We start from the raw sequence: 21427 nt of genomic DNA, 5'->3' as shown, positions 1-21427 counted from the left end.
GCCCACCCTCCCCTCCACCCCTAAACCCCCCGCAGTGCCCCAGCAGCGCTGGCTCCCCTCTGCCTTTTCCACCCCGAATATCCCGGCTGCTTTTGGGGACCGGAGCCCAACGGCCACGTCCCCCTGCGGGTGCCCCCCCGCGGCGCCCCCCCTTCCCCGTCTCACTGGTAATCAGCGGCGTTTGGGTCAGGAGACCATGTCTCCGAGATAAGAGCATTCGCCTGACACTTCCCATGTCAGAGCACTTCATCTTGTGTGTATCAATCCCCAGCAGAGAAAACACGCAGGCGCTGATAAAGAGAAAACCGTTCCAGACAGGGGGACAAAAATAGTGCTGCCAGAGCCGGCCCCGTTCCCGCCAGTGCCCCGCGGCCTCCACCCACCCAAAAGTGGGGTGCTGGAACCCCACCGACGGGGCTGAACCCCTCTGTGGTGCCGAGAGCTCCTCCAGCGGGATGAGTGTCCCTGGACCAGCCAGGGATGCTGCCAGAGCCCCTGCGCTGCACCCATGTTAATGCAGCGAGGGAAAAAAAAAGGAGGGAAAAGATGATTTTTTCCAGCTAAACACACAGCACTGCTGAGTGGGAGCAGGGAAAGGGATGGGGAGGCGTGGGAGATGCTGCGTGCTCCACACTGGGAACAAAGCCCAAAGGCAGCAAGCTGTGTCCCCACGTGGGGACCACCAGGCTGCAGGGAGCGATCCCACCATGGATCCCGGCACATCCCACTGCCTGCAAGGTTGGGAAGAGCTGCTGCCAGCCCCTGGGGTGTCCTGGAGCAAAGTCCTCGAGCTGCAGCTCCCTGTGGGATCCCCTGACAGGTGAACACCCCCCAGGTATCTCACCTGGCCATCGGTCCCTCGTTATCAGGGAGCAGGGCTTATCTCCCAGCTCATTAACCAAATTGGGCAGGGACCGGCCTGTTTGCTCTGGGGCACAGCGAAAAGCAGCAGGGAGGAAGGAAGGGAAGGAGGAAGGGAGGGAGGAAGGAAGGAAGGAAAAGGCCCCGGAGAGCCAGGTGCACCTGCCTGGTGTGACACAGATGAGGGAACACGGGGCTGCTCCCGGCTTATCTTCCCATCGAGAGATTCCAAGGGAATCGCTGAGCTGTGCCGGGAGCAAAGATTAATCCTGTCCCCACCCCATGGCCAGGCTGGCATGGCTGGCACCCGCATTCCCGCCCATCCCCAGGGTCCAGGGTGGGCACAGGGGAGGGAGGAAGCCCGTGGGGATGCACAGTTCCAGGGAGGCATCACTGAGCCTTCCTCCAGCACGGGGTGTGATGGAGATGAACGGCCAGAGCCCACAGGCACAGTGACCACAGCATTCCCAGGGCCAGGGAGAGGAATGGCACTGCCAGGAGCAGCACTGGAAGCTCTGGAGATGCAGCCGCAGCCAGGCACCTCCATTTGCTGTCCTTGGGGGAGTGAGCAGGAGGGAAGGGCAGAGGGGCCCCAGACAAACCCGTTCATCCCTCATCCCCACCCCATTCCAAGCTGTTCCTGCATCCCTTTGCCTCAGCTGCATCCAGAGGACTTGAACCACATCCAAACCAACTGCTCTGCCCCTCAGTGGGCAGCCGGGCGCGGAGGTCCCGGCAGTGTTTGCAGCTGCCTGGATACTATCAGGATAAATACAGCCACCAGTGTGTCATGGGATCACATCCCGGGATCAGCCGCCTTGCTCCGATTAAATTCAGCGCCCTGTGCCAGCATGAGGGGCACGCCAGATCCAGCCCTGGTGATGGAGAGACTGGGAAATGGTGATGGATGGATGGATGGATGGATGGATGGATGGATGGATGGACCTCCAGATTCCTGCTAAGGGGCTGAACAGTTTGTTTGGATGCAATTCCAGTCCTGTGGATGCAGTTGAGGCAAAGGGATGCGGGAGCAGCTTGGAATGGGATGGGGTGGGATGGGTGGGTTTGTCTGGGGCCCCTCTGCCCTCACCTCCTGCAAGGAAAGCAAATGGGCATGCCTGGATGTGGCTGCCCTCTGGAACATCCAGGAGCAAAGGTGGGCGGCTGCAGGAGCAGGCCTGGCAGTGGGATGGAGGGATGGATGGAGGGATGGATCCGTCGATGGGCACCCAACCTCCCATGGCTCTCCTGCTCCTGCCTGGGGAAATCCGAGCTGGAGAAGCCCTAGTTCTCCCCAGTTCCCCCCAGCAGTGCTGGCCCGGCCCCAGCTGCTGTTTTTAGAAGCGGTGAGAGCGCGGCGGAAGGAATAAATCCTGACAACTCAACTACTGCAATGATGTGATGGCACCGCTCCGATAAGATGGAGGGAGCCGATTGGGAAGAGTCTTAAGCTGTGAACACGCAGCATCTCCACTCTTCACCTCCGCTCACAAAGGGAAATCTCTCCAAAGGGGCTAAGGAGATTATCCCGGCTTTGCCGTCCCGGGTGCTCGAGTAATCAGGGCAGCCTCGGGGACGACAAAGGAGTGAGGAGGGTTTAAATCGAGCCTTGCTGGGCTGCGCCTGCTTGGGCTCAGCCTGGGCTTGCTCTGCGGATGGCTGTGGCAGAGCTGGGCTCTGCCCCCCGGTTTGGGGTGCTGGGGACGCCCCGGTGGGGCGGGAGCCAGGGGGGATTTCTGCCCTTATCTCTGCTGCCCATCGCTTCCCACTTATTGATTGTTTGCTGCCCGAGTCCAAAAGCGACTCCTTATCGGGCTGAACCCTGCCCCCGGATAATGGAGCAGCCAGGCCCTGCCCCGTGGGCACCACCCGGCACCCGGGGGGGCTGGACAGGGGGGCTGCACACACAGGAGGGGCTGCACCCCAAAAGGGCCCGCTCCTGCTCGCCAGCTGCGGGGCACAGCTGGCAGGCGCTGGCGGCGGGGTGGCACCGGCCGTGCCATGTGTTCCCTGGGATCACCCCACGGAAGCTGGGGTGCCCTGCCCCTGCAGGATGGGCTGATAAGCATTCCCGGGACATTTGCCTTTGGGGTGTTGCGGTGCCTTGCTGGGATGGGGCTGGGAGGGGGTGCCTGTCTCCAGAGGGTCCCCATCCCTGAGGTGCTGCCATCCCCAGGGGTGTCATCCCTCATGACAAGGGGCTCCCATCCCAGGAAAGAAATGGGACCCGTGCCTGCAGGGATGTGGATAGAAACACTGGGAATAAGATCAGGAAAGGCTCAGGGAGGATGGGAAGCAGCAAAACTTCCTGGCTTCTCTGGGGCTGCCAGGACCTCTGTGCCCAGGATGCCCTGTCCCTGCTCTGTCCCCACTCATGGACCCCCATCCCAAGGGGTTTCCATGCCCCATCCCAAGGCAGTCCCTGTTCCCAGGGGTCCTCCTCACAAGGGACATCCAGGAAACACACGGGACCTGTGACCACAGGGCTGGGGACAGGAATAAACACTGGGAAAAACACCAGAAAGCACTCAGGAAGGATGGGAAGGAGGAAAACTTCCTGGCTGCCCCGGGGCTGCCAGGGTGGTGGGACCCCTGTGCCAGGGACACCCTGTCCCTGCCCTGTCCCCTCTCCCGGGGCTGCTGGGACCCTTGGCTGTGCCCAGGCAGCGGGAAGAGGGCACTGGGGGGGCAGGAAGCCAGAGAGGGGAGGAAGGGCAATGCAGGGGCCCCGGAGCCGATGCAGAGGGAAGATATCCCGTCCGGAAAAGGGGAGGGGAGCGCAGGGGGGGTCCCTGCCACAGCCCCAAGTGCCTGTGGGGGGTGGGAGAACCCCTGGGAGGGGGTACCCAGATGGAGGAGGGGGGTCCAAGCCCCAGATCGCCACCGGTCCTCAGATCCAGCCGGGGCAGAGCAGCAAGGTGAGTGATTGACAGCTGTCAATCAGCAACAGCCGGGAGGCATCGCCCTCAGGGCTCTCACCACAAGAGTGCACATTGGAAAATGCCAGGGAAAATGGGAACTGATGTCTGAGCATCCCTCCACACTGCCACTGTTCCCAAAATCCCTGAGCATCCCTCCACACTGTTCCCAAAATCCCTGAGCATCCCTCCACACTGTTCCCAAAATCCCTGAGCATCCCTCCACACTGCCACTGTTCCCAAAATCCCTGAGCATCCCTCCACCCTGCCACTGTTCCCAAACACCCTGAGCATCCCTCCACACTGCCACTGTTCCCAAACACCCTGAGCATCCCTCCACACTGTCCCCAAAATCCCTGAGCATCCCTCCACACTGCCACTGTTCCCAAACACCCTGAGCATCCCTCCACACTGTCCCCAAAATCCCTGAGCATCCCTCCACCCTGCCACTGTTCCCAAAATCCCTGAGCATCCCTCCACACTGGCACTGTCCCCAAAATCCCTGATCATCCCTCCACACTGGCACTGTCCCCAAAATCCCTGAGCATCCCTCCACACTGGCACTGTCCCCAAAATCCCTGAGCATCCCTCCACACTGTCAGTTCCCAAACACCCTGAGCATCCCTCCACACTGCCACTGTCCCCAAAATCCCTGAGCATCCCTCCACACTGCCACTGTTCCCAAACACCCTGAGCATCCCTCCACACTGGCACTGTCCCCAAACCGGTCTGGTCATCCTTCCACTCAGCACCGTCCCCAGACCAGTCAGAGCATCCCTTCACCATATCAGTGTCCCCAAAGTGTCCCCTCCCCCCTGCAGCGACCCCAGGCACAGGAGGACATCCCCCAGCAGGGACAGGTGCTCTTCCTCGTCCCAAATCCAGGACAGGTGCCACCATCGCTGCCGGGATCGTCCCCACCCCTTTGGCTGCCTTTGGCAGGAGGATTTGTTGGACACACGTGGGGCAGGGGGAGGATTTTGGGGTGCTGGGCACCCCCTGATTTGGGACGCTGGGGGTGCCAATTCCCTGGATCCCAAGTCCCCCCATCCCCCAGCAATCTCCCACAGACACAACTCTCTGCTGCTCCGCTCCCAGCGATAAAAGGGAATAGCTGGGATAATTTTTCCCACCCACACATACCAGGGTGGAGGGGGAGGGATGGGGCAGATGTGGCGGGGGCCGTCCCCCCCCCCGGACGAGCCGTCCCCCCCATTGTGCCCTGCTCGCCCCGATAATGAACCTTGAGGTTTCCAGACAAACCCTGGGCAGCCGGAGATTATAGAAACGGGAGATAAACACAACTGAAGGGAAGGGGGAGCTGGGAGGAAAAGAGGGGGGGAAAAAAAGGACTTGGGAGTTTTAATTAGATGCACAAAAAAAAAAAAAAGAAAAGAAAAAAAGAAAAAGAGGAGTTGCTCTGTGCCATCCTGATATAGAGGATGGGGGTTGAGGGGTTTGGGGGATCAGGAAAGGAGCCTGAGCACTGTAATCAACCCAGAGCCATCATTACCACCCAGAGGAAATATTAATATTAAATATTTAATAATTAGTAATTAATTACTTAATAAAGCCCAAACAGGCAAGACGGCAGCAGGGCTTGGGGCTCAGCAAGGTGGAGCTGCAAACCGTGATGCTGATGTAGGGAAGGGGGTGAGGAATTCCCTGGGAATTCCCAGGTGGGACACCAAAAGCCACCCTGGGTTTGGTCACAGCTCCTCCAATCCTGTCCCTGCCCGAGGTGTTCCCACAAGGGCAAAAGCAAAAAGCTCCATCCCACCTGGTGGAGAGGGAAGAATCCAGGATTCCCAGGGGCTGCAGCCCCCTGGCAGCTCCCAGTGGGAATTCTCTGGTGGCTCATCATGAGGTTGAGCAGCCTGACCCTCAGCAGGGCTCTCCTCTGCTGCATTCCTGCCCCATGTGAAATTTGACAGAGTTTTTTCTCTTATCCTTCTGGGAAAGCTGGCTGGAATTGCTGAGGCTGGCTGGGCAGGGATGGGGCAGCCCTGGGAGTTGGAGGCTGTGGGTGCTCCCAAAATTCTCTGCTACCCACCCTTCTCCAGGGCAAACCAAAAGGAATGGGAAAGATGGAAACCTGAGGCACGGATGGAGGGGCTGTGGGGAAAGGTTTGGGGGAATTTGGGAAGGATGGACATCCTGTCTCCAGCCCCACCAGAGGATGGAGTGAGCACAAAGCATGGCCATGCTCCATCCCGTGATCCCACTGGCAAGCAGAACAGAGCCAGGGTGTCCCAGCACCCTGGATGAAGGGGTGGCACACCCGTAAAGACTCCCAAGTTTGGGATTTCAGCCTCCAGCTCCTGGGAACTTGCCCATCAGCCTCAGCCCCCTCCAGGGAACAAGGTCATTTCAAAGCTAAACCAAAAATCCCAAAAATCCTCCTTCTCCCTCCTGCCACGTGGGGCCGGGCAGCCCCAGGGCGAGGTCCTGGCAGGCCACATCCCCTCTGGAGCAGCGGGATGACCTTTGGGAGCACCAACCCACAGCCGGGGTGACCCAGTGACCCCCCAGAGCTCCCCGGGGGACGGGGAGGCCCCGCGGGGTGCGGACAAAGCCCCCCCCGGGCGCGGCGCATCCTCGCGGCTGCCGCGGCTGACACCCGGCGGATCCTGCCAGATAAAGCAGAAAATTCAGGCTGCTCCGAGCTTCCCTTTTCGCCAGCTCCATCCCTGATAAGTGCCGAGCCTGCAGAGCTCCTGATAGCCGGGGCTATCGCGGCGGTTGGTGCGAGAGGAACACCCTATCGGCGCGGCATCGCCGGACCGCCAGCAACTCCCAGCCACGCCGAAATTAATACCACTCCAATTACCAGAATAGAGATGGGCTGCCAGGGCCCGATAATAAAATCTCTTTTACATAAAGGATGCAAATAACCCGCTCCCCGCGACGGGAGGGAGAAGGGGAGGCACGGCCTCGGCCAGGCTGCCCGGCTCCTTTCAGGAGCTGGGGGTGAGTGGGGTGTGGTGACCCCGCAGGGAATGGGGGGATCCGTGGGGTTGGAGCTGCAGCCCCCTCCCACCCTGCCCCGGGGTCCCGGGGGCGCTGGGAGCAGATTAGGAGGAGCCGGGGCTGGCCTCGCAGCTCCTTCCTGCCCGGCACGCAGGAAGGGCCGGGATATCAGCGGGGTCGGCAGGAGCTTCCCCTCGGCCCCGACGGGAAGGGGAGCGGGGCTCCCTCCGGGCCGTGGGGATTTGGGCAGCTGCAGGAGCACGTGCGCTGGCAGGCGCCGCTTCCCAGGGCTCCTGCGGCACCCGCAGCCCGCTGGCCTTGGGGACACAGAGGGACCTGCCCGGTGCATCCATCCCCAAAGGGCCATCGCCGTCCTGGAGCGGGGTCAGCACTGCCCCACGCTCCCAGCCAAAGCTGGGAGCTCCCCTGGGAGGAGCAGGGTGTGGGCAGCACCAACAGGGCCTGAAACGTGGCACGTTCACCCTTGGTGGTGTCAGGTGCCCCTGGTCCCATCCCCGTCCACCTGCCAGGAGCCGTTCCCAGCGGAACAGCCCACAACCCCAGTCAAGGAGCGATGGCCACGAACTAGTTCTACCTCAACATGAGCAGGAGCTTCCCTTGGAGGGTGGCAGAGCCCTGGCACAGCTGCCCAGGGAGGGCATGGAGTCTCCCTCTCTGGAGCCATCCCAAACCCACCTGGATGTGTTCCTGTGCCACCTGCTCCAGGTGTCCCTGCCTTGGCCTGGATGAGCTCCAGAGCTCCCTTCCAACCCCAGACAGTCCCTGACTCTGTGAATCCGTGTGGCACACGTCTGTAACCCCGAGGCTTTGGAGATAGTGGGTGATAGGGCTGGGGGTGCCCACAGGGCCAGCCCGGCCTCGTCGGTGCCCTGGTGCCCACAGCCCCGGCGTGGAGATACCAGGGGGAGATAGAGGCTGAATTCGCTCCTTGGGGTTTTGATAACCATCACCAAACCACCCCAGCGTCGCTCTTGTGGTTGCCAGGATGTTGGTGAAGTGCCCTGGTGCGACGCAGGACAGGCCCAAACCCTGCCAGTGCCAGGGAGTGTGATGCCAGCTGTGGGGATGGCATCCCTGCTGCTCCCAAATCCATGGTTTTACCATCCCAAAAGCACCCTGGAGACGTTGGGGATGACAACCATCACTTCACCCCTCCCCTCCAGCAGGAGTTCTGCGGTTTGCAGCCTGCCCAGCTCCCAGTGCTCCCAGTCCTCCTCATACTGGTGTTTGCAAGAGGAGGCGAATGCTGGAGGGCTGCTCCAGCAGATGGAGTGGGATGACCGGTCCCACACCAGAGACTCACCTGGCCCATTCCAGGTGTCTGGCTCCCGGGGGTTCTCTCCAGGATCCGGCTTCTCCGGCTCCTTCGGACTCTCCAGAGAGTCTCTGGACTCTGCGGCAGGAGGGGGAGGGCAGCAGGTCAGGAGCAGGGAATCCCAGAGGCAGCATTCCACAGGGGCTGGGATGGGCACAAGGAGGGGATTCACATCCCCCTGGGAATGCCCCATCAGCCCAGCCAAGCCCCTCCACCCCAGAGCCCTGGCACACCCGTGCCACGCCACGCCAGCGGGCCGAGCCCCGCTCCCCTCACGGCTCTATTTGTGGCGTATTCATAGCAACTTGATAACAATTATTTTCTCCATTAACTGCTGCTGGAGATGGGCTGATAAAGCCAATCTGCATATGACAGTGTGGCAGATTAGTGCCCAAAGTACATGTTTGCCTTGGCGTCCCGGGCGGATCGAGCAGCGCGGAGCCCAATCGATCGGCGCCACCGCGGCCGCCCAGGGGTGACGTCACCGCCATTGGAGATTATTAATACAGGTGATAAGCGCAATGATTAACATCAAATAAATCAATCACCGGGTATAAAAGTCCTATTATTTTTGGCTATAAATCAAAGTGCCTGGCATATCGATTTTTATCCATCGCGCTGAAAGCTTTAGTGGCCGTTATTGCTGCTCGGCCTTATCTCTGCTATCACCTCTTTATCGAGGCAGGCCAGTGCCAGGTGCAGCTCCGCGCCCCTGCTCCGGCTCCTCGCCCCCAGCCCGGCTCCCCCATCAGATAAGAGCCCTCGGTTCCCTCCACCGCTGAGCAAAGTTTGCCTGGGAGACCTCCCTGACTCAGATACTGGGGTCCCTTCCGTGCTCCAGTTATCAGGTCACCTCCCTGTTCCAATTATCAGGCTCCCTGCCCTGCTTTGCTGTAGGATCCCTTCCCTGTCCTGGCTGTTGGGGTCTTTTTGCTGAAATTGGGGTCCCTCCTTGCTCCAACTAGGGTCTGCTCCCTGCTCCAGCTCTAGGGTCCCTGGCCTGCCTCAAATCCTGGGGTCCCCTCCATGCCCCGGCTACTGAGGTCCCTTCCTTGCCCCTCATTATTGGGGTCCCTTCCCTGCCTTGTGATCTCTCCCTTCCTCATCCTGTTGGGGCTATCAGGGTCCCTTCCCTGCCCCAAGTGTTGGGGTCCCTGACTGTCCCAGCTCTCGTGTCCCTTCCCTACTCCTCTACCTGGATCCTACCCCGTCCCAGCTCTCAGGATCCCTTCCCTATCCCAGCAATCGGGGTCCTGCCCTGCCCCAGCTGGTGTGGATCCCTGGTGCACCGTGGCCTGGCTGCCCTGTTTTGGGGGACACTTCTCCCCCAGATGCAGCAGCTGAGGCAGCGGGGTTTGCCGGGAGCCGCGGCTCGGTGAGCCGGCGCAGCCTTGCCCCGGCGCGGTTATCTCAAAGGGCACTGCAAACATTAACCGATTGGGATTTGCCCCCACCTCCACAGGAAGGAACTTAAAGGATATCTGGGACTGTTTCAGCCCGGCCCTGAGTCGCAGCCACCTCTGGGGTGTGGCACGGCTCGGCACGGCGGCAGCCTGGCGGCGGCACGGCCAGCACGGTGCCACCGATGGCCCCGTGCCCCCAGCCCACCCGTGGCACGGCCGGGGCCACCACCTGTGGCCTCTGGGGCTGCTTGGCACCCCGGGGAGTCACTTGGTACGCCAAGGGATGTGACTTTGTCCCCCTGGGTGGGGGAACTTCGCACCCCCAAGGGACGTGACTTTCACCATGGGCGGGGAGAGGAACTTTGTATTGCAAAGGATGGGACTTTGTACCCCAAGAGGTCACTCTGCATCCCTGGGATGGGACACTTTGCACCCTAAGGGAACGTGACTTTGCACCCCAAGGTAGGGGGAAGGGTCATTCTGCACCTAAGGGGTCACTTTATATCCCAAAAGTCACTTTACATCCCTGTGAAGGGTCACTTTAAACCCCGACTATGTGACTCTACACCCCAAGGGACACGGCTTTGCCACCTGGGCTGTCCCCAGGGTGCCCAGAGGGATGGAACCCCCCAGGGACAGGGGCTGTCACTGGCCCACCAGCCCCGAGGGGTGGCCAGGCTGCTTCCTGAGCTAATGCCCGGCAGGGTGCTCTGGTGGCAGTGCCCGTCCCCATGGGGAGGGGACAGCAGGGACAGCCCAGGGCTCACCTTCACTGCCAGGGGGGCTGGAGGTGTCGCGCTCGGCGGAGCCCTCGCAGTCCGAGGTGGCCCCGTCCCTCTCCGAGGGGCTCTTGTCCCCCACCGGGGCGTCCTCGCCTTCCTCCATCGCTGCCAGGGAACCTGCGGGAACACGGACAGGGCGGTGAGGAGGGCACAGCCAGAGGGACAGGATGCCAGGGGGTTTTCCCACTTGGGAAATCCGGATGCGGGGAGGAAATGCCCCACAGGGAAGGAAGGGAAAGCCCTGCCCAGCCATCCCTGCGGTGCAGCACCTCCCTGGGGTACGCTGTCCCCTTGCAGAGGTGGCCATGTCTTGCTCCAGGTGTCCCCTCCCCGAGGCACTGTGGGGAATCAGCCGGGCAGCAAGAGGGGTCCTGTGCACACAGGTGTGGCGTCACCTGTCCCCGAAAGCGACCCCAGAACTGGTCCCCACCACCCTTTATCTGACGGGTGACGCAGAGCCGCTGCAGGGGGGACACGGGGGACAAACAAGGTGCACGGGGGGGACACCCCTCAGCCCTGCCGTCCCTCTCGGCCGTTCCCACCAGGCGGGCACGGCCCAGCCCCGGTGGCACACGTGGCTGGCGCCGCACGACGCCGAGGCGCCGGGGGCTGCCGGGCCCCAAGCCAGGCACGGCACCGGGGATCACGGGGGGATCACGGGGGGATCCGAGCGGGGCCAGCCCCTCTGCAGACCTCAGCTGCTCGCCGTGACTCCAGGCATGTATATTTACAGCAGCAGAACAAAGAGCCCATAATCTATACAAAGCACACAACAATGAGCGTGAATAAAGAGGCTGCCGGAGAAGGGAAGGCAATTTATTCTAATTCTGCTAATTTCAGTTCCAGCACAATTAAAAAGGCTGTGATAATATTCAGAAACAATCGACAGCTAACAAATCGTTTCTCCCGCTGTAAATGAAACATTGTTAGGCTAATTTCTTCCTTCACGCCTTCACGGCTCTTGGGCTTCTGATAAAGTTAACCCGACGCTCGCCTGCGCCGGGGTTTGGCACCTCCAGCCTGCCCAGGGAGGGGTGGATGGGGCAGGGAAGGGATGGGTGGGGCCAGGAGGGCACCTGGCGCCCACCCAAGGGTGCTGAGACCACCCACATCCTGCCAGGGAACACTGGGAAGCAAGAGGAGGATGGGCACGGCCTTGGGTACCACAGCAAAGTGGCCTACAGGGATGATGGGCAGCCCACAGCATCCCATCCATGGTCCCTGGATGCATCCCATCTCCTACCCCAAAATATCCATCCCCAGCCAGGAGGGAAATGGGGATGCCCCATATAAATCCAACTGGATGCTCCATATAAATCCAGCTTTGAGTCCTGTGGCGTCACCAAGTTCCTGCAGGGATGATGGGTGGCCAACAGCATCCCAGTGCCACGTCACTGGGGTCCCTGGATGCATCCTGGGATGACCCACATCCCACCCTGAAATCTCCATCCCCAACCAGGAGGGAGATGGGGATGCTCCACCGAAATCCAGCTGGGGTTTGGGCACCATGGTGTCACCCAGTGCCTACAGGGATGATGGGGAAATCAACAATCCCAGAATCTTGTCACTGTGACCCCTGGATGCATCCTGGGACCACCCACATCCCACCCCAAAACACCGAGGCCCAGCCATGAGGAAGATGAGGATGCTCCATATAAATCCATCCACACCAAACCTGGTATGGGGACGACTGGTGGCCAACAGCATCCTGGAATCATCTCACACAGTCCCTGGATGCACCCCACATCCCACCCCAAAGCACTCCCACGCACAAGGGAGGTGGGGATGAATAAAATAGATAAATATAAATAAAAATATAACAAAAATGAGATCAATCCAATCCTGTAAAACCAGGGGTTTGGGGACCATGGTGTCACCCAGTGCCCACGGGGAGGCTGGGTGGCCAACAGCATCCCAGAACCGTGTCCTTGGGTGCATCCCAGCCCCACTGCAGCATCCCAATCCCCAGCAACCACCAGCACTCCCAGCTGCGCGGGTTAAACGAACCACTGGGAAAAAAAAAAAAAAAATCAAAAAAAGGGGAAAAAAGGGGGAAAAAAAAGCGAGTGAGGGAGCGTGGAGCAGGAGCGGAGGGAGCGTCACTTGCCCGGGATTGCTGGGAGCCCTGCACAGTTATCACCGCACACAGCCTCCCTCGGCTGGCCTGATCTGTCTATTCTTCATTAAGCAAATACGCTGAAATGGAAATGAAAACATAATAGCTATTTGATTCTCGGCGAGATATTTTGCATATTGGTTCAGTGCTGATAGCGGAATTTCATCAACTCCCTTTTTTCATGCTTTAAAACTGAATTACTGAGGCTGGTTTTACAGAGAGGGGAAGAGCCAAAAAACGCTCCCTTCCAAGATACTCCGCTTCGACGATTAACTCTTCTCCCTCCCTCCTTCTCCCTCCTTTTTTTTTATTGATAACGAGCAAGGATTTCTTCTTTTTTCCCCCCCTTTTCTTCTTTTTTCCCCTCAAAAAATAATAATAATACTAAAAAAAAAGAGATGGTGACTCTACAAACTTGCAGGAAGCTGAGGCGCTGTGCCCGTGGCAGCAGGGCTGGGCCGAGGGTCGGCATTCCCAGGGAAACCCGGCGTTATCCAGGTAATGATTTGATCACTGCACTCCAATTAAGGCTCTCCCAGCGCAGGAACAATAAAGCTTTTCTTGATTCTTTATGCTTAGCTGGTAAATTAAATAAAAGGCAAAAGAATATAGGGAATCAAGGAGGAGGAGGGGGGGATTTTTCCAGGCTGCCAAGAGCGAGACCCTGGGCGCTCGGAGAGCCGGCACGGAGACAAGAGCAAAGTGATAAGAGGCCTTGATAACAGATAGAAAATAGCAACAGCCACAGACTTTCCCACCGGCTCTGGAGCAGGGAGGAGGAGGAGGAGGAGGAGGAAGAGGAGGAGGAGTTCCCATGGTGGAAAGCAGGTCCTGGATCAGGAACACGTGCAGGCTGGTGGCAACCTGCCTTCGCCGGCTGGCGCTCGGCGCTGCCATCAGGTCCAAGTGTTTATTTTTAAATACAAATTTAAATAAAATTCCCCATCCGACTCCTTCCAATTGCCATCTCTGGAAGCGTTCAAGGCCAGGGTGGATGGGGCTTGGAGCAACCTGGGCTAAATGGAATGTGTCCCCGCCCGTGGAGGGGGAGGAAGGAGATGAGCTTTAAGGTCCTTCCAACCCAAACCGTTCTGGGAATCCACAATCCTTATTTCTAAAAATAAAAATTCCTCCAAGTCCCATTGGGCAGGGGATGAGTCCAAGGAGGGCTCCAGGAGTCAGGGAATGAGGGACACAGCCTGGAGTCAGGTGACCTCACATCCCAAACCTTCTCTCCAGGCACCTCAAAGCTCAGCCTTGGCTCTGGGTGTCACTGGGGGGGGACAGTAGGGACGTCTCAGCTGTGCCAGGGCATCCTGAGGGATATTCCAGCTCCACCAGGCAGGCAGCATAATGGAGGATCCCTTCTCCATCCTTCAGTTCCTCCTCATCCCTGCGCTGGCATCACCCTCTTCTAAAAAAACCACAATAATAATAATAACAACAATAATTAAAAAAAAAAAAAAAAAGAAAACCAACCCAAAAGGAGGTGGGCAAGGCTCCAAAAACCAGGTTTTGGGATGCACAAAGCAAGCATCACCAGGATACTTATCCATCACCTCATGCTGGAAATGTTGAAATTCCACTCAGGCATCGCTTCCTTGCTGCCCTAAATCACCTCTTTTCCCCCCAAATTATGGAGCCAAGAGCAAAGGGCTGCAGGAAGAGGCTGGTATTCCTCAGGGAAAGATGCTCCTGGAGCCAGTCCCAGCTGCTCCTTCAGCAAAGGCAGCCCTGGTGGTTCGGTGGGGTCGGGAGCATCCCGGGATTCCCCAGGGTCTGGTGGCGGGGCTGTGCCGTGCCCGCCCCGCTGCCAGAAACACCCGGAGAACAACCCGGGCTGCAAATCCCGGTATCTGATGGGCCACCCGCCCGTTCTTCTCACCCAATTCCTCCCTGGGCCCTCGCGATGTTTGTTTTTTACCAACGACCTCGGCTGCTCCCCAGCCCGTTCCCTGCGATCGCATCGGGAATGCCAAGCCGGACAAACGATGCTGATAGCATGGGACATCTCCCCTCGGTGATGCTGCACCGAGTTCCAATAGCCTGGGGTCCGTCTGGGGGGAAAAGGGGCTTCTGGAGCACAAATCAGCCCTCTCCCCTATCAGCCTGGCTGCAGCATCCAAGGCCGGGCTCTTCCCATGGATATCTCCCCATGAAAGATCAGCCCCGTGCACGGAGCCGATAGCGGCTGGGGCCGGCCCCAGGGGGCTTTATCTCAAATTTGGGGCCCTTCTCCATCACCTCCAGATAAAACTCACCCTGACCCTGCCCGTGGTGCCCTGGGGGAAAGGGGCAGGGAAAACAAAAAAAAAGAACAGTATGGTTGGAGAATCGGAAGGTGCAGGGGGGGATTTATAAAGTATTGATCACAATTTGGTATTAAATCATTACTGGTTTATCCAGGAGGTGGTAGGGATGCTGGGATTGCTGATGGGGGATATTTATAATAATTTTCAAGTCAATTTTATAGACTTGTTACATTTCTGTATTTAGGCCTAATTTATCCATGAGGGGAATAGGGGACAGAGGTGCTGGGTGATGCTGTAATCCTTGATGGGGAGATGCTCCAACTGCTCATGAGGGGTCTTATAATGATTAATATTATTACAGTTATAATCGATCAGGCCTAATTTATAGCAGGAAGGGGAATAAAGGGTGGTGGGGGGCTAGAGATGGTGGGGGCATGGAGGGGGTGGGTGATGCAGCCGTTGCTCATGGGATGGTATTTACAGTGATTGTTAAATGTATAATAATGATTACATTTATAATAATGATTACACTTATAATAATGATTACATTTATAATAATGATTACATTTATAATATACTTAGGCCTAATTTTTCCAGGAGGGCAAGGAAGGACAGAGCGGGAATGGAGGTGTTGGGGAGGCTGGGATTTCTCGGGATGGGATGGGATGCTCCAGCCACTGCTGGGCAGCTGCTCTGTCCCAGCCACCACAGCCTGGTCTGGTGGAAGGTCTCTGCTCCAGAACCAGATGAGCTTCAAGTTCCTTCCCAACCCAAACCATTCCAGGCCGAAATGCAGAAACCACCCCTGGGACCGAGACCCCCGGAGCATCCCTGGGTGCTGCGCTGCCCCAGGGGAGCCCCCCAGGGAAGAGCAGAAGCGGGGAGAGGCTGAGCCTGAGAAAAAGCAGCGCTGCTGATAGGGGAGGGATTGGTTTCAGCCGGAGCTGCTCGCGCTGCCAAGCCCAGGCGGGATCGCGGCGGGTGCAGTTACTGAACATTCATCACTGCCTGAACTCTGTAACTTTATCAGCAGCGAGCGGCGCCAGCGCCGGCCCCGCCAGCCCCGGCTCCGATGGGCCGATAAACCACCCAGAGATTCCGGGAGATTGGGGCGCTCCGGGGGCCGCCATTCCCAACAGGGACGGCCGGCGGATCCACCGCGCGCGAGGGAGGGGAAGGAGCCGGGGGAGAAATCCGGGGACAATGACAATGGAGTGACTTTAGGTTTCAGATGGGGTCGATAAGGCCCTGATAGATTTGGAGAGAGGAGAGAGCGGAACGGAGCCGTGCCTGGCGCAGCAGATGGATGGGGATGCTCCGGGAGAAGGGATGCGCTGAATGTGGGCTGGAGAGCACACGGAGCCACAAGGGGCTGCTCGGAGCACGGCAGGGCAACTGAGGCAGCTGGCGAGACTGGGAGAGAAGGGCCAGTCCTTCCTGGGGGGACTGGAGGTGCCTCCATCCAAACCCCACCCAAGAGCAGCTCGAAGAGTTCATCCCCATGGTGATCCAGGATGTGTGGGCACTTCAGGAGCAGCTGGGTACGCAACAAGATGGGAAAGAAATTCCATCCAGGAAGACCAGGCTCCAAGCAGCCACCCTGCTCCCTGCCAAAGGGTGGAACTGGGGGAAAACCCCTCGATTCCCATCCTTCTTCTCCCACCTGGAATAAAGACATTCCAGGCGGGAATGGCTGGGGGTGGGGATGCTCTGGCAGCTCTGAGCACATCAATACCAGGTGACAGCGAGGACAGAGGTCAAGCTCTGGGCTAATCCAGCGACAAATTACCCCGGAGATGCCGAGCTGGAGCCATCCCCCTTCCTGTACGAAGCTGCTCCAGGTCCTGCCAGGTCCATCCCGCTCCCAAAAGTGATGGAAAGGGAACGGGGATGGTTTTCAGTGCCCACCCCAAGGCTTTCAGGCTGTGACAGCCCTGGCTGACAAGGCCTGAGGGATGGGGACAAGGATGGGGACAAGGGGGCATCAGCAAAAATGCTCCCAGTCCCACAGGATGCCCAATCCCAGCTCCCAGAGCCATCCTGGAGCACCCCAGGGCAACGAGCAGGAACTGTGGGGGCTCCAGGGGCAGGGAAGGACCCTCAGAGGGCACAGCCAGGTTGGGTGGCCCATCTGAGAGCAGCTGGCACCGAGCCTGGCACATGGAGATCCCTGGGACAGTGCTGCTCCCAGAAACCTTCCCAGCACCCCAACCCTCCTCTTCCTCCAACTCCAGGCCCTTCTCCCACCCAGCTCCATGGACACCCGAGTTTGCTCCGTGCAAACGTGCCTGTGCTGCCTCTCTCTCTTTCTTTTCTCTAATTTTTTTTTTTTCCTGTTCTTGGCATTTTGGTGGAGCGAGATAAGAGCGAAAAACAACAGAGCTGCCCGGAGAGTGAAAAAGGGAGATAGATAACGCAGATACCGACTCCTACACAAAACAGTCCTGGCTTTATCTCTGCTTTTTATCACAGTTCCCCTAAAAAAAATAAAGAGAGCAGCCCAACTGGAATGGGGCAGCACATTAAAAAATGAACTTTATACTGTTTGCTCTTTAGTTTTATATTTAGATGAAACAGACTCAGAAGCTCGTGGTCGATACCTTTTCCAAACTAAGGAGTCTGGAAGCTCTGTTTGCTCCAGTGAGGATGAGTGAGGAAAGCCAAGGAGTTGAGTATGGATAGGGCAGAGGGATGAGGATCTAGGACAGCATCCTGCAGCAGAAGCAGGGAGGCTCAGGCTCAGGCTGGAGGTGGCTACAGAAATGGAGATGCTTCCCGAGCATCCCTGGGCGCTGCCAGCTTGGGGACAGATCCCACCTGAGATGGCTCAGCCACCACCAGGATCACCACGAGGCACAGCTGGCAAAGCCCTGGCTGCCCGTGATGGGAGCAGGTCCCTGGATGCAGGGACAGCATCTCCATCCCAGCACAGGGCCGAGGCTGGACGCGCCCTACACCCCCCACCCCACGTGGCTCCCAAAAATCCTCCGTCCCCCCATTCCTGAGGGCACCTCACAGGGCTCTGCCTTCCTGCTGGGAAGGGCATTTTGGAGCAGCAAAAACCCAACTCCCAGGGCACGGCCAGAAAGAGGGAAGGAAGGAAAAAAAAAATAATAAAAATGGACTGGAGGTTTTTCCCCTCCCCTCGCACTCCCTTCCCTACCTTCTTTTTGAAAAACATAATTTATCTGTGTATTATCAAGAAATCCAGACACTTTAATCAGTGAGCTATGAAGTCAGTATTTCCATTCTTATCTAGCGGAGGAGTGGAAATGGAGAGCAGATAGGCAGCTCCGAGCCCGGCCGTGGTGGGGAATGTTAATGGGAGGAGCGGCGGAGCCATTGGCTACCGAGCTGCCGCTATCGCTGCCATTATCGGGCCCTTATCGCGGCAACCATCGCAGCGCAGTAATGGGGCCAGTTCAACTTTCCGCATTATCATAGGAGCTGCGAGTAGCATGAGAGGCCTCGGCTGGGAGACGGAGAAGAGAGAGAGCGGCCAAACTTCCCGGCGGAGCGCGGAGGGGAGGGAAAAGCGGCTTTTCCTCGCCGCCGTGCCCTCCCGAGCTGGGGATGCTCTGCCTGCTGCTCCCAGTCCCACCTTCCAAAAGCGCCGGGCGATGTCCTGGAGGAACATCTCCAAAGCCCCGGGGACTGATCCCATCGAGCATCACAAAAGCGCCGGGTATCAACCCTAAGGCACATTCCCAAACCTCAGGCACTGACCCACAGAAGTATGCCCAAAACGCCAGGCAGCAATCTCATCAAGCATCCCAAATCCCTGGGTACCATCCCAAGGCAAATTCCCGAAGCTACAGGGACTGACCCTGCTGAGCATCCCCCAAGGCTCAGGCACAGCCTTAAGGTGCATCCCCAAACTCCTTCAAGCATCCATAAATTCCTGGGCACTGACCCCAAGGCGCATCCTTAAAGCCCCAGGCACTGAGTCTGCAGGGAATCCCCAAAGTCCAGGGTGCCAAACATTGCCAAAATCCTGGGCACCGACCCTGAAGTCCATCCCTAAAGCAAGGGGTACCGACCCCATCAAACGTCCCCAAACCCTGGGTTTGCATTCCCAAAACTGCAGGCACCATTCCTAAATATTCCCAAAGCTCCAGGCACTGACCCCATTGAACATCCCAAAAATCTCCAGGCACTGACCCCACCAAGCATCCCCAAGAACGCAGACACCAACCCTAAATCCTGCCAAAGCTCCAGGCCCCGACCCCATCGAACATCCCAAAACCCCACACACTGACCCCAAAATCTCCAGGCCGTGACCTTACTGAGCACTCCCAAAGCTCCGGGACCCCGACCCCACTGAGCATCCCCAAGCCCTGGCACTGACTTGGAGGCGCATCCCCAAATCCCGGGGTCACGCTCCCGGCCGGCCAAGGCCGAGGGAAAACAATGGATCTACATTTCATCAGATGAACAAATTAGAGGAGCACATTTCCTCCACGGGCTATCGAATGGGAGATGTCAAGAAAATATGTTGATGTGAGAAAGAGGAGATAAAGAATTATTTTGGAGGAAAAAAGCCGTGGAAGGCTCTTATCTGGAGTGACTCATAGGCACACACTCCTTAACCCCACTGCAGCCCAAGGTCAGCAGTTGCATTCCTTTCAGCATTTCAGCCCTTCCAAAAAAACATGTTGCTGCAGGAACAATGTGGAGCCTTTACCGGGCAGCCATCGGAAGAGGGAACTGTATTACCCCGAAACACTTGAACTTTCCTGATAAAAGGAGCAGCAGGACACAGCCCGGCCAAGCTGGAGCGGCCAAAAGCCCTGAGTCAGGCAGCAAAAGCAGTCATGGGATGTGGCGCAGAAAAAAAAAGGAGATATTGGCCTCCTGCTCCCATTCCTGCTCTTCTCCAAAGCAGGGGAGCTGATTCCTTGGCCCCACAGGAAGAAAAATCCATGTCCTCGGCATGGAGCAGAGGTGGAGTGCGGTGCAGGGCTGGCACAGAGGCCTTTTCCAACTTATCCTCTGCGAGGTTGAATTCCGAGAAGCTCCAGGTTCCTCACTCCTGCCGTGCCCACATCCCTCTCTCCGGGCAGCATCGTCTCTCAGCCCTGGCTGTGCCTCTGTGGAAGCTCTGGGCTGGTTTTCCCCGCCACAGCAAGGCCCCATCCAGTGTTTTCCAAGGCAGATCATGTTTTTTTACTTCAGCAGGACGGATGGAAAACATCCTCAAAACATCCTCTTCCTTCGGCCAGCACAGCTGCACTTGGCCCCAAATCCATCAGCACCACGCAGGGCCCAGCAGCTCCATCCCCAGCCCTGCTGCTCCCACTTTGGGCTGCACAGTCCTTTCCTTTCCCAGGGATGTGGGTGTCCCCTCAGGGCTGGGAATGTCCCACAGCACGGAGATTCCTGCGCCGGGATGGATGTGGACACGGTGATGCCTTCGGGGTGATGCCAGGTGGCCCCGCTGGCATCCCAGGGGCTGCCCCTCTCCAGGAACCTCGGATCACCTGTGCCGTGGCACTGCCTCCTTGCACAATTCCTGCAACACCCGTGGGGAAAGGATTGCTTTCCTCCCAAGCCCTGCTCGCCGAGCTGGCCGCATCACAACTTGGCCAAAGGGGAAGCTGCAGCTTGCTCGGTGGCCTCGTGATTCACCGTGGAAAATAAGACCTTGCCCAACCTCGCCACTCTGGATGCCGAGGTGTGAATCCCGGCTGGAGGTGGCTTCCCCGGGATGCCGGGGACAGTCCATCGCCGTGGCTCTGTGCCCTCGCTGGGGACGGTGTGGGGGCGTCCCCCGGGGGCTCAGGAGGTGGAAGAGCAGCAGCAGACACAAAACCAACCCAGCCCCGGCGCCCACGGCCCTGGAAGGAGCTGCTGGCAAAGCCTCCGGTGCCTCCCTCACCAGTGCGGCTGCAGCGCCGCCCTCCCGCCCCACGGCCCCTCGGCAGAACTGGTTTGGCCGTGGCCAGCCCGGCTCCAGCCCTGGCTCCCCCAGCATCCCCCTCATCCTCCTCTCCTGCCCGCTGCGGAGATGGGGATGGCCAGGAAGAGCCATCCGGGGAAATACCCCCAGCACGGCCCCAAAAGGGCTTGGAGAGTTCCCTGGCATCGTGTCCCACGGCTGGCAGGGCACGGCGTGGTGGCACTGGCCAGCAGTACCATTTCTCCCTTATCCATGGTGAATGGATTTCCTGCTCTGAGCTGTCCCCATGGCCACCAGCTGCCAACCGTTCTCCTGGAGCTGGGGCCTGCAGGGATGCTCACACCTGGAGCACTGGCTGTGGAAGAGGAGGGAAACTTCTTCCAGCATCACCTGAGGCTGGGGCAGACCCTCCACTGGGCAGGAATGTGGCTCGTGGGAAACACCTGGGGATGGCTGGGAGAACTCCCCACGCTGGGCTCATCCCACCAGTATCCCACTGGTTTCCCAGGGGTCACTCCCCCATCCCATCCCACCCGTGGGGACCACGACGCTCCCCAGCCCTGGGATCCCCCAGCGTCACCCACAGCACATCCCAAGAGGCCGGTGGCAGCCGGGATGGGCAGAGCCACTGCGGGGGCGGCCGTGCCACAGGGCTTTGCCACCCGCACCCCTGCCAGCTCCGAGGAGCTGCGCTCCGATGCCACCGCGCCAGGGCTGGCAAAAGCCTCGGGGCGTTTGCACAAGAGAGGGGAGGGGTTGGCAGGCAGGCAGTGCCCGTGGGTGTAGCAGACATGTGGGACACGGGGATGCCACCCTGGGGATGCCACGAGTGGGGTACGGGGGGGCTGGGAGGCCGAGGGAGCCCCGGGATGTGCAGAAAATTCCGGTTT

At 58.8% G+C, this 21427-nt stretch overlaps 1 protein-coding gene across 4 annotated transcripts in view; it reads right to left on the bottom strand.

Moving 5' to 3' along the window:
* The window catches only part of ZFPM1 (zinc finger protein, FOG family member 1), a 35758-nt gene that overhangs the window by 10237 nt on the left and 4094 nt on the right, over positions 1–21427 (bottom strand). For 2 of the 4 annotated variants that reach the window (XM_068203162.1, XM_068203164.1), the window contains exons 2-3: positions 10256–10387; positions 8074–8163 (exon numbers count right to left, since the gene is read on the bottom strand). In XM_068203162.1, the coding sequence (XP_068059263.1) occupies positions 8074–8163; positions 10256–10387 (222 nt within the window). Of the gene's footprint in view, positions 1–8073; positions 8164–10255; positions 10388–12801; positions 14249–21427 lie in introns of those variants that run through there. The other 2 variants (XM_068203163.1, XM_068203165.1) reach the window with 2 other exon arrangements.

The sequence above is a fragment of the Anomalospiza imberbis genome, chromosome 12 (assembly GCF_031753505.1).
Source record: "Anomalospiza imberbis isolate Cuckoo-Finch-1a 21T00152 chromosome 12, ASM3175350v1, whole genome shotgun sequence".
Classification (NCBI taxonomy): Eukaryota; Metazoa; Chordata; class Aves; order Passeriformes; family Viduidae; genus Anomalospiza; species Anomalospiza imberbis.
Note: the sequence above shows the minus strand (reverse complement) of the source record. Positions and strands in the feature narration are given on the sequence as shown.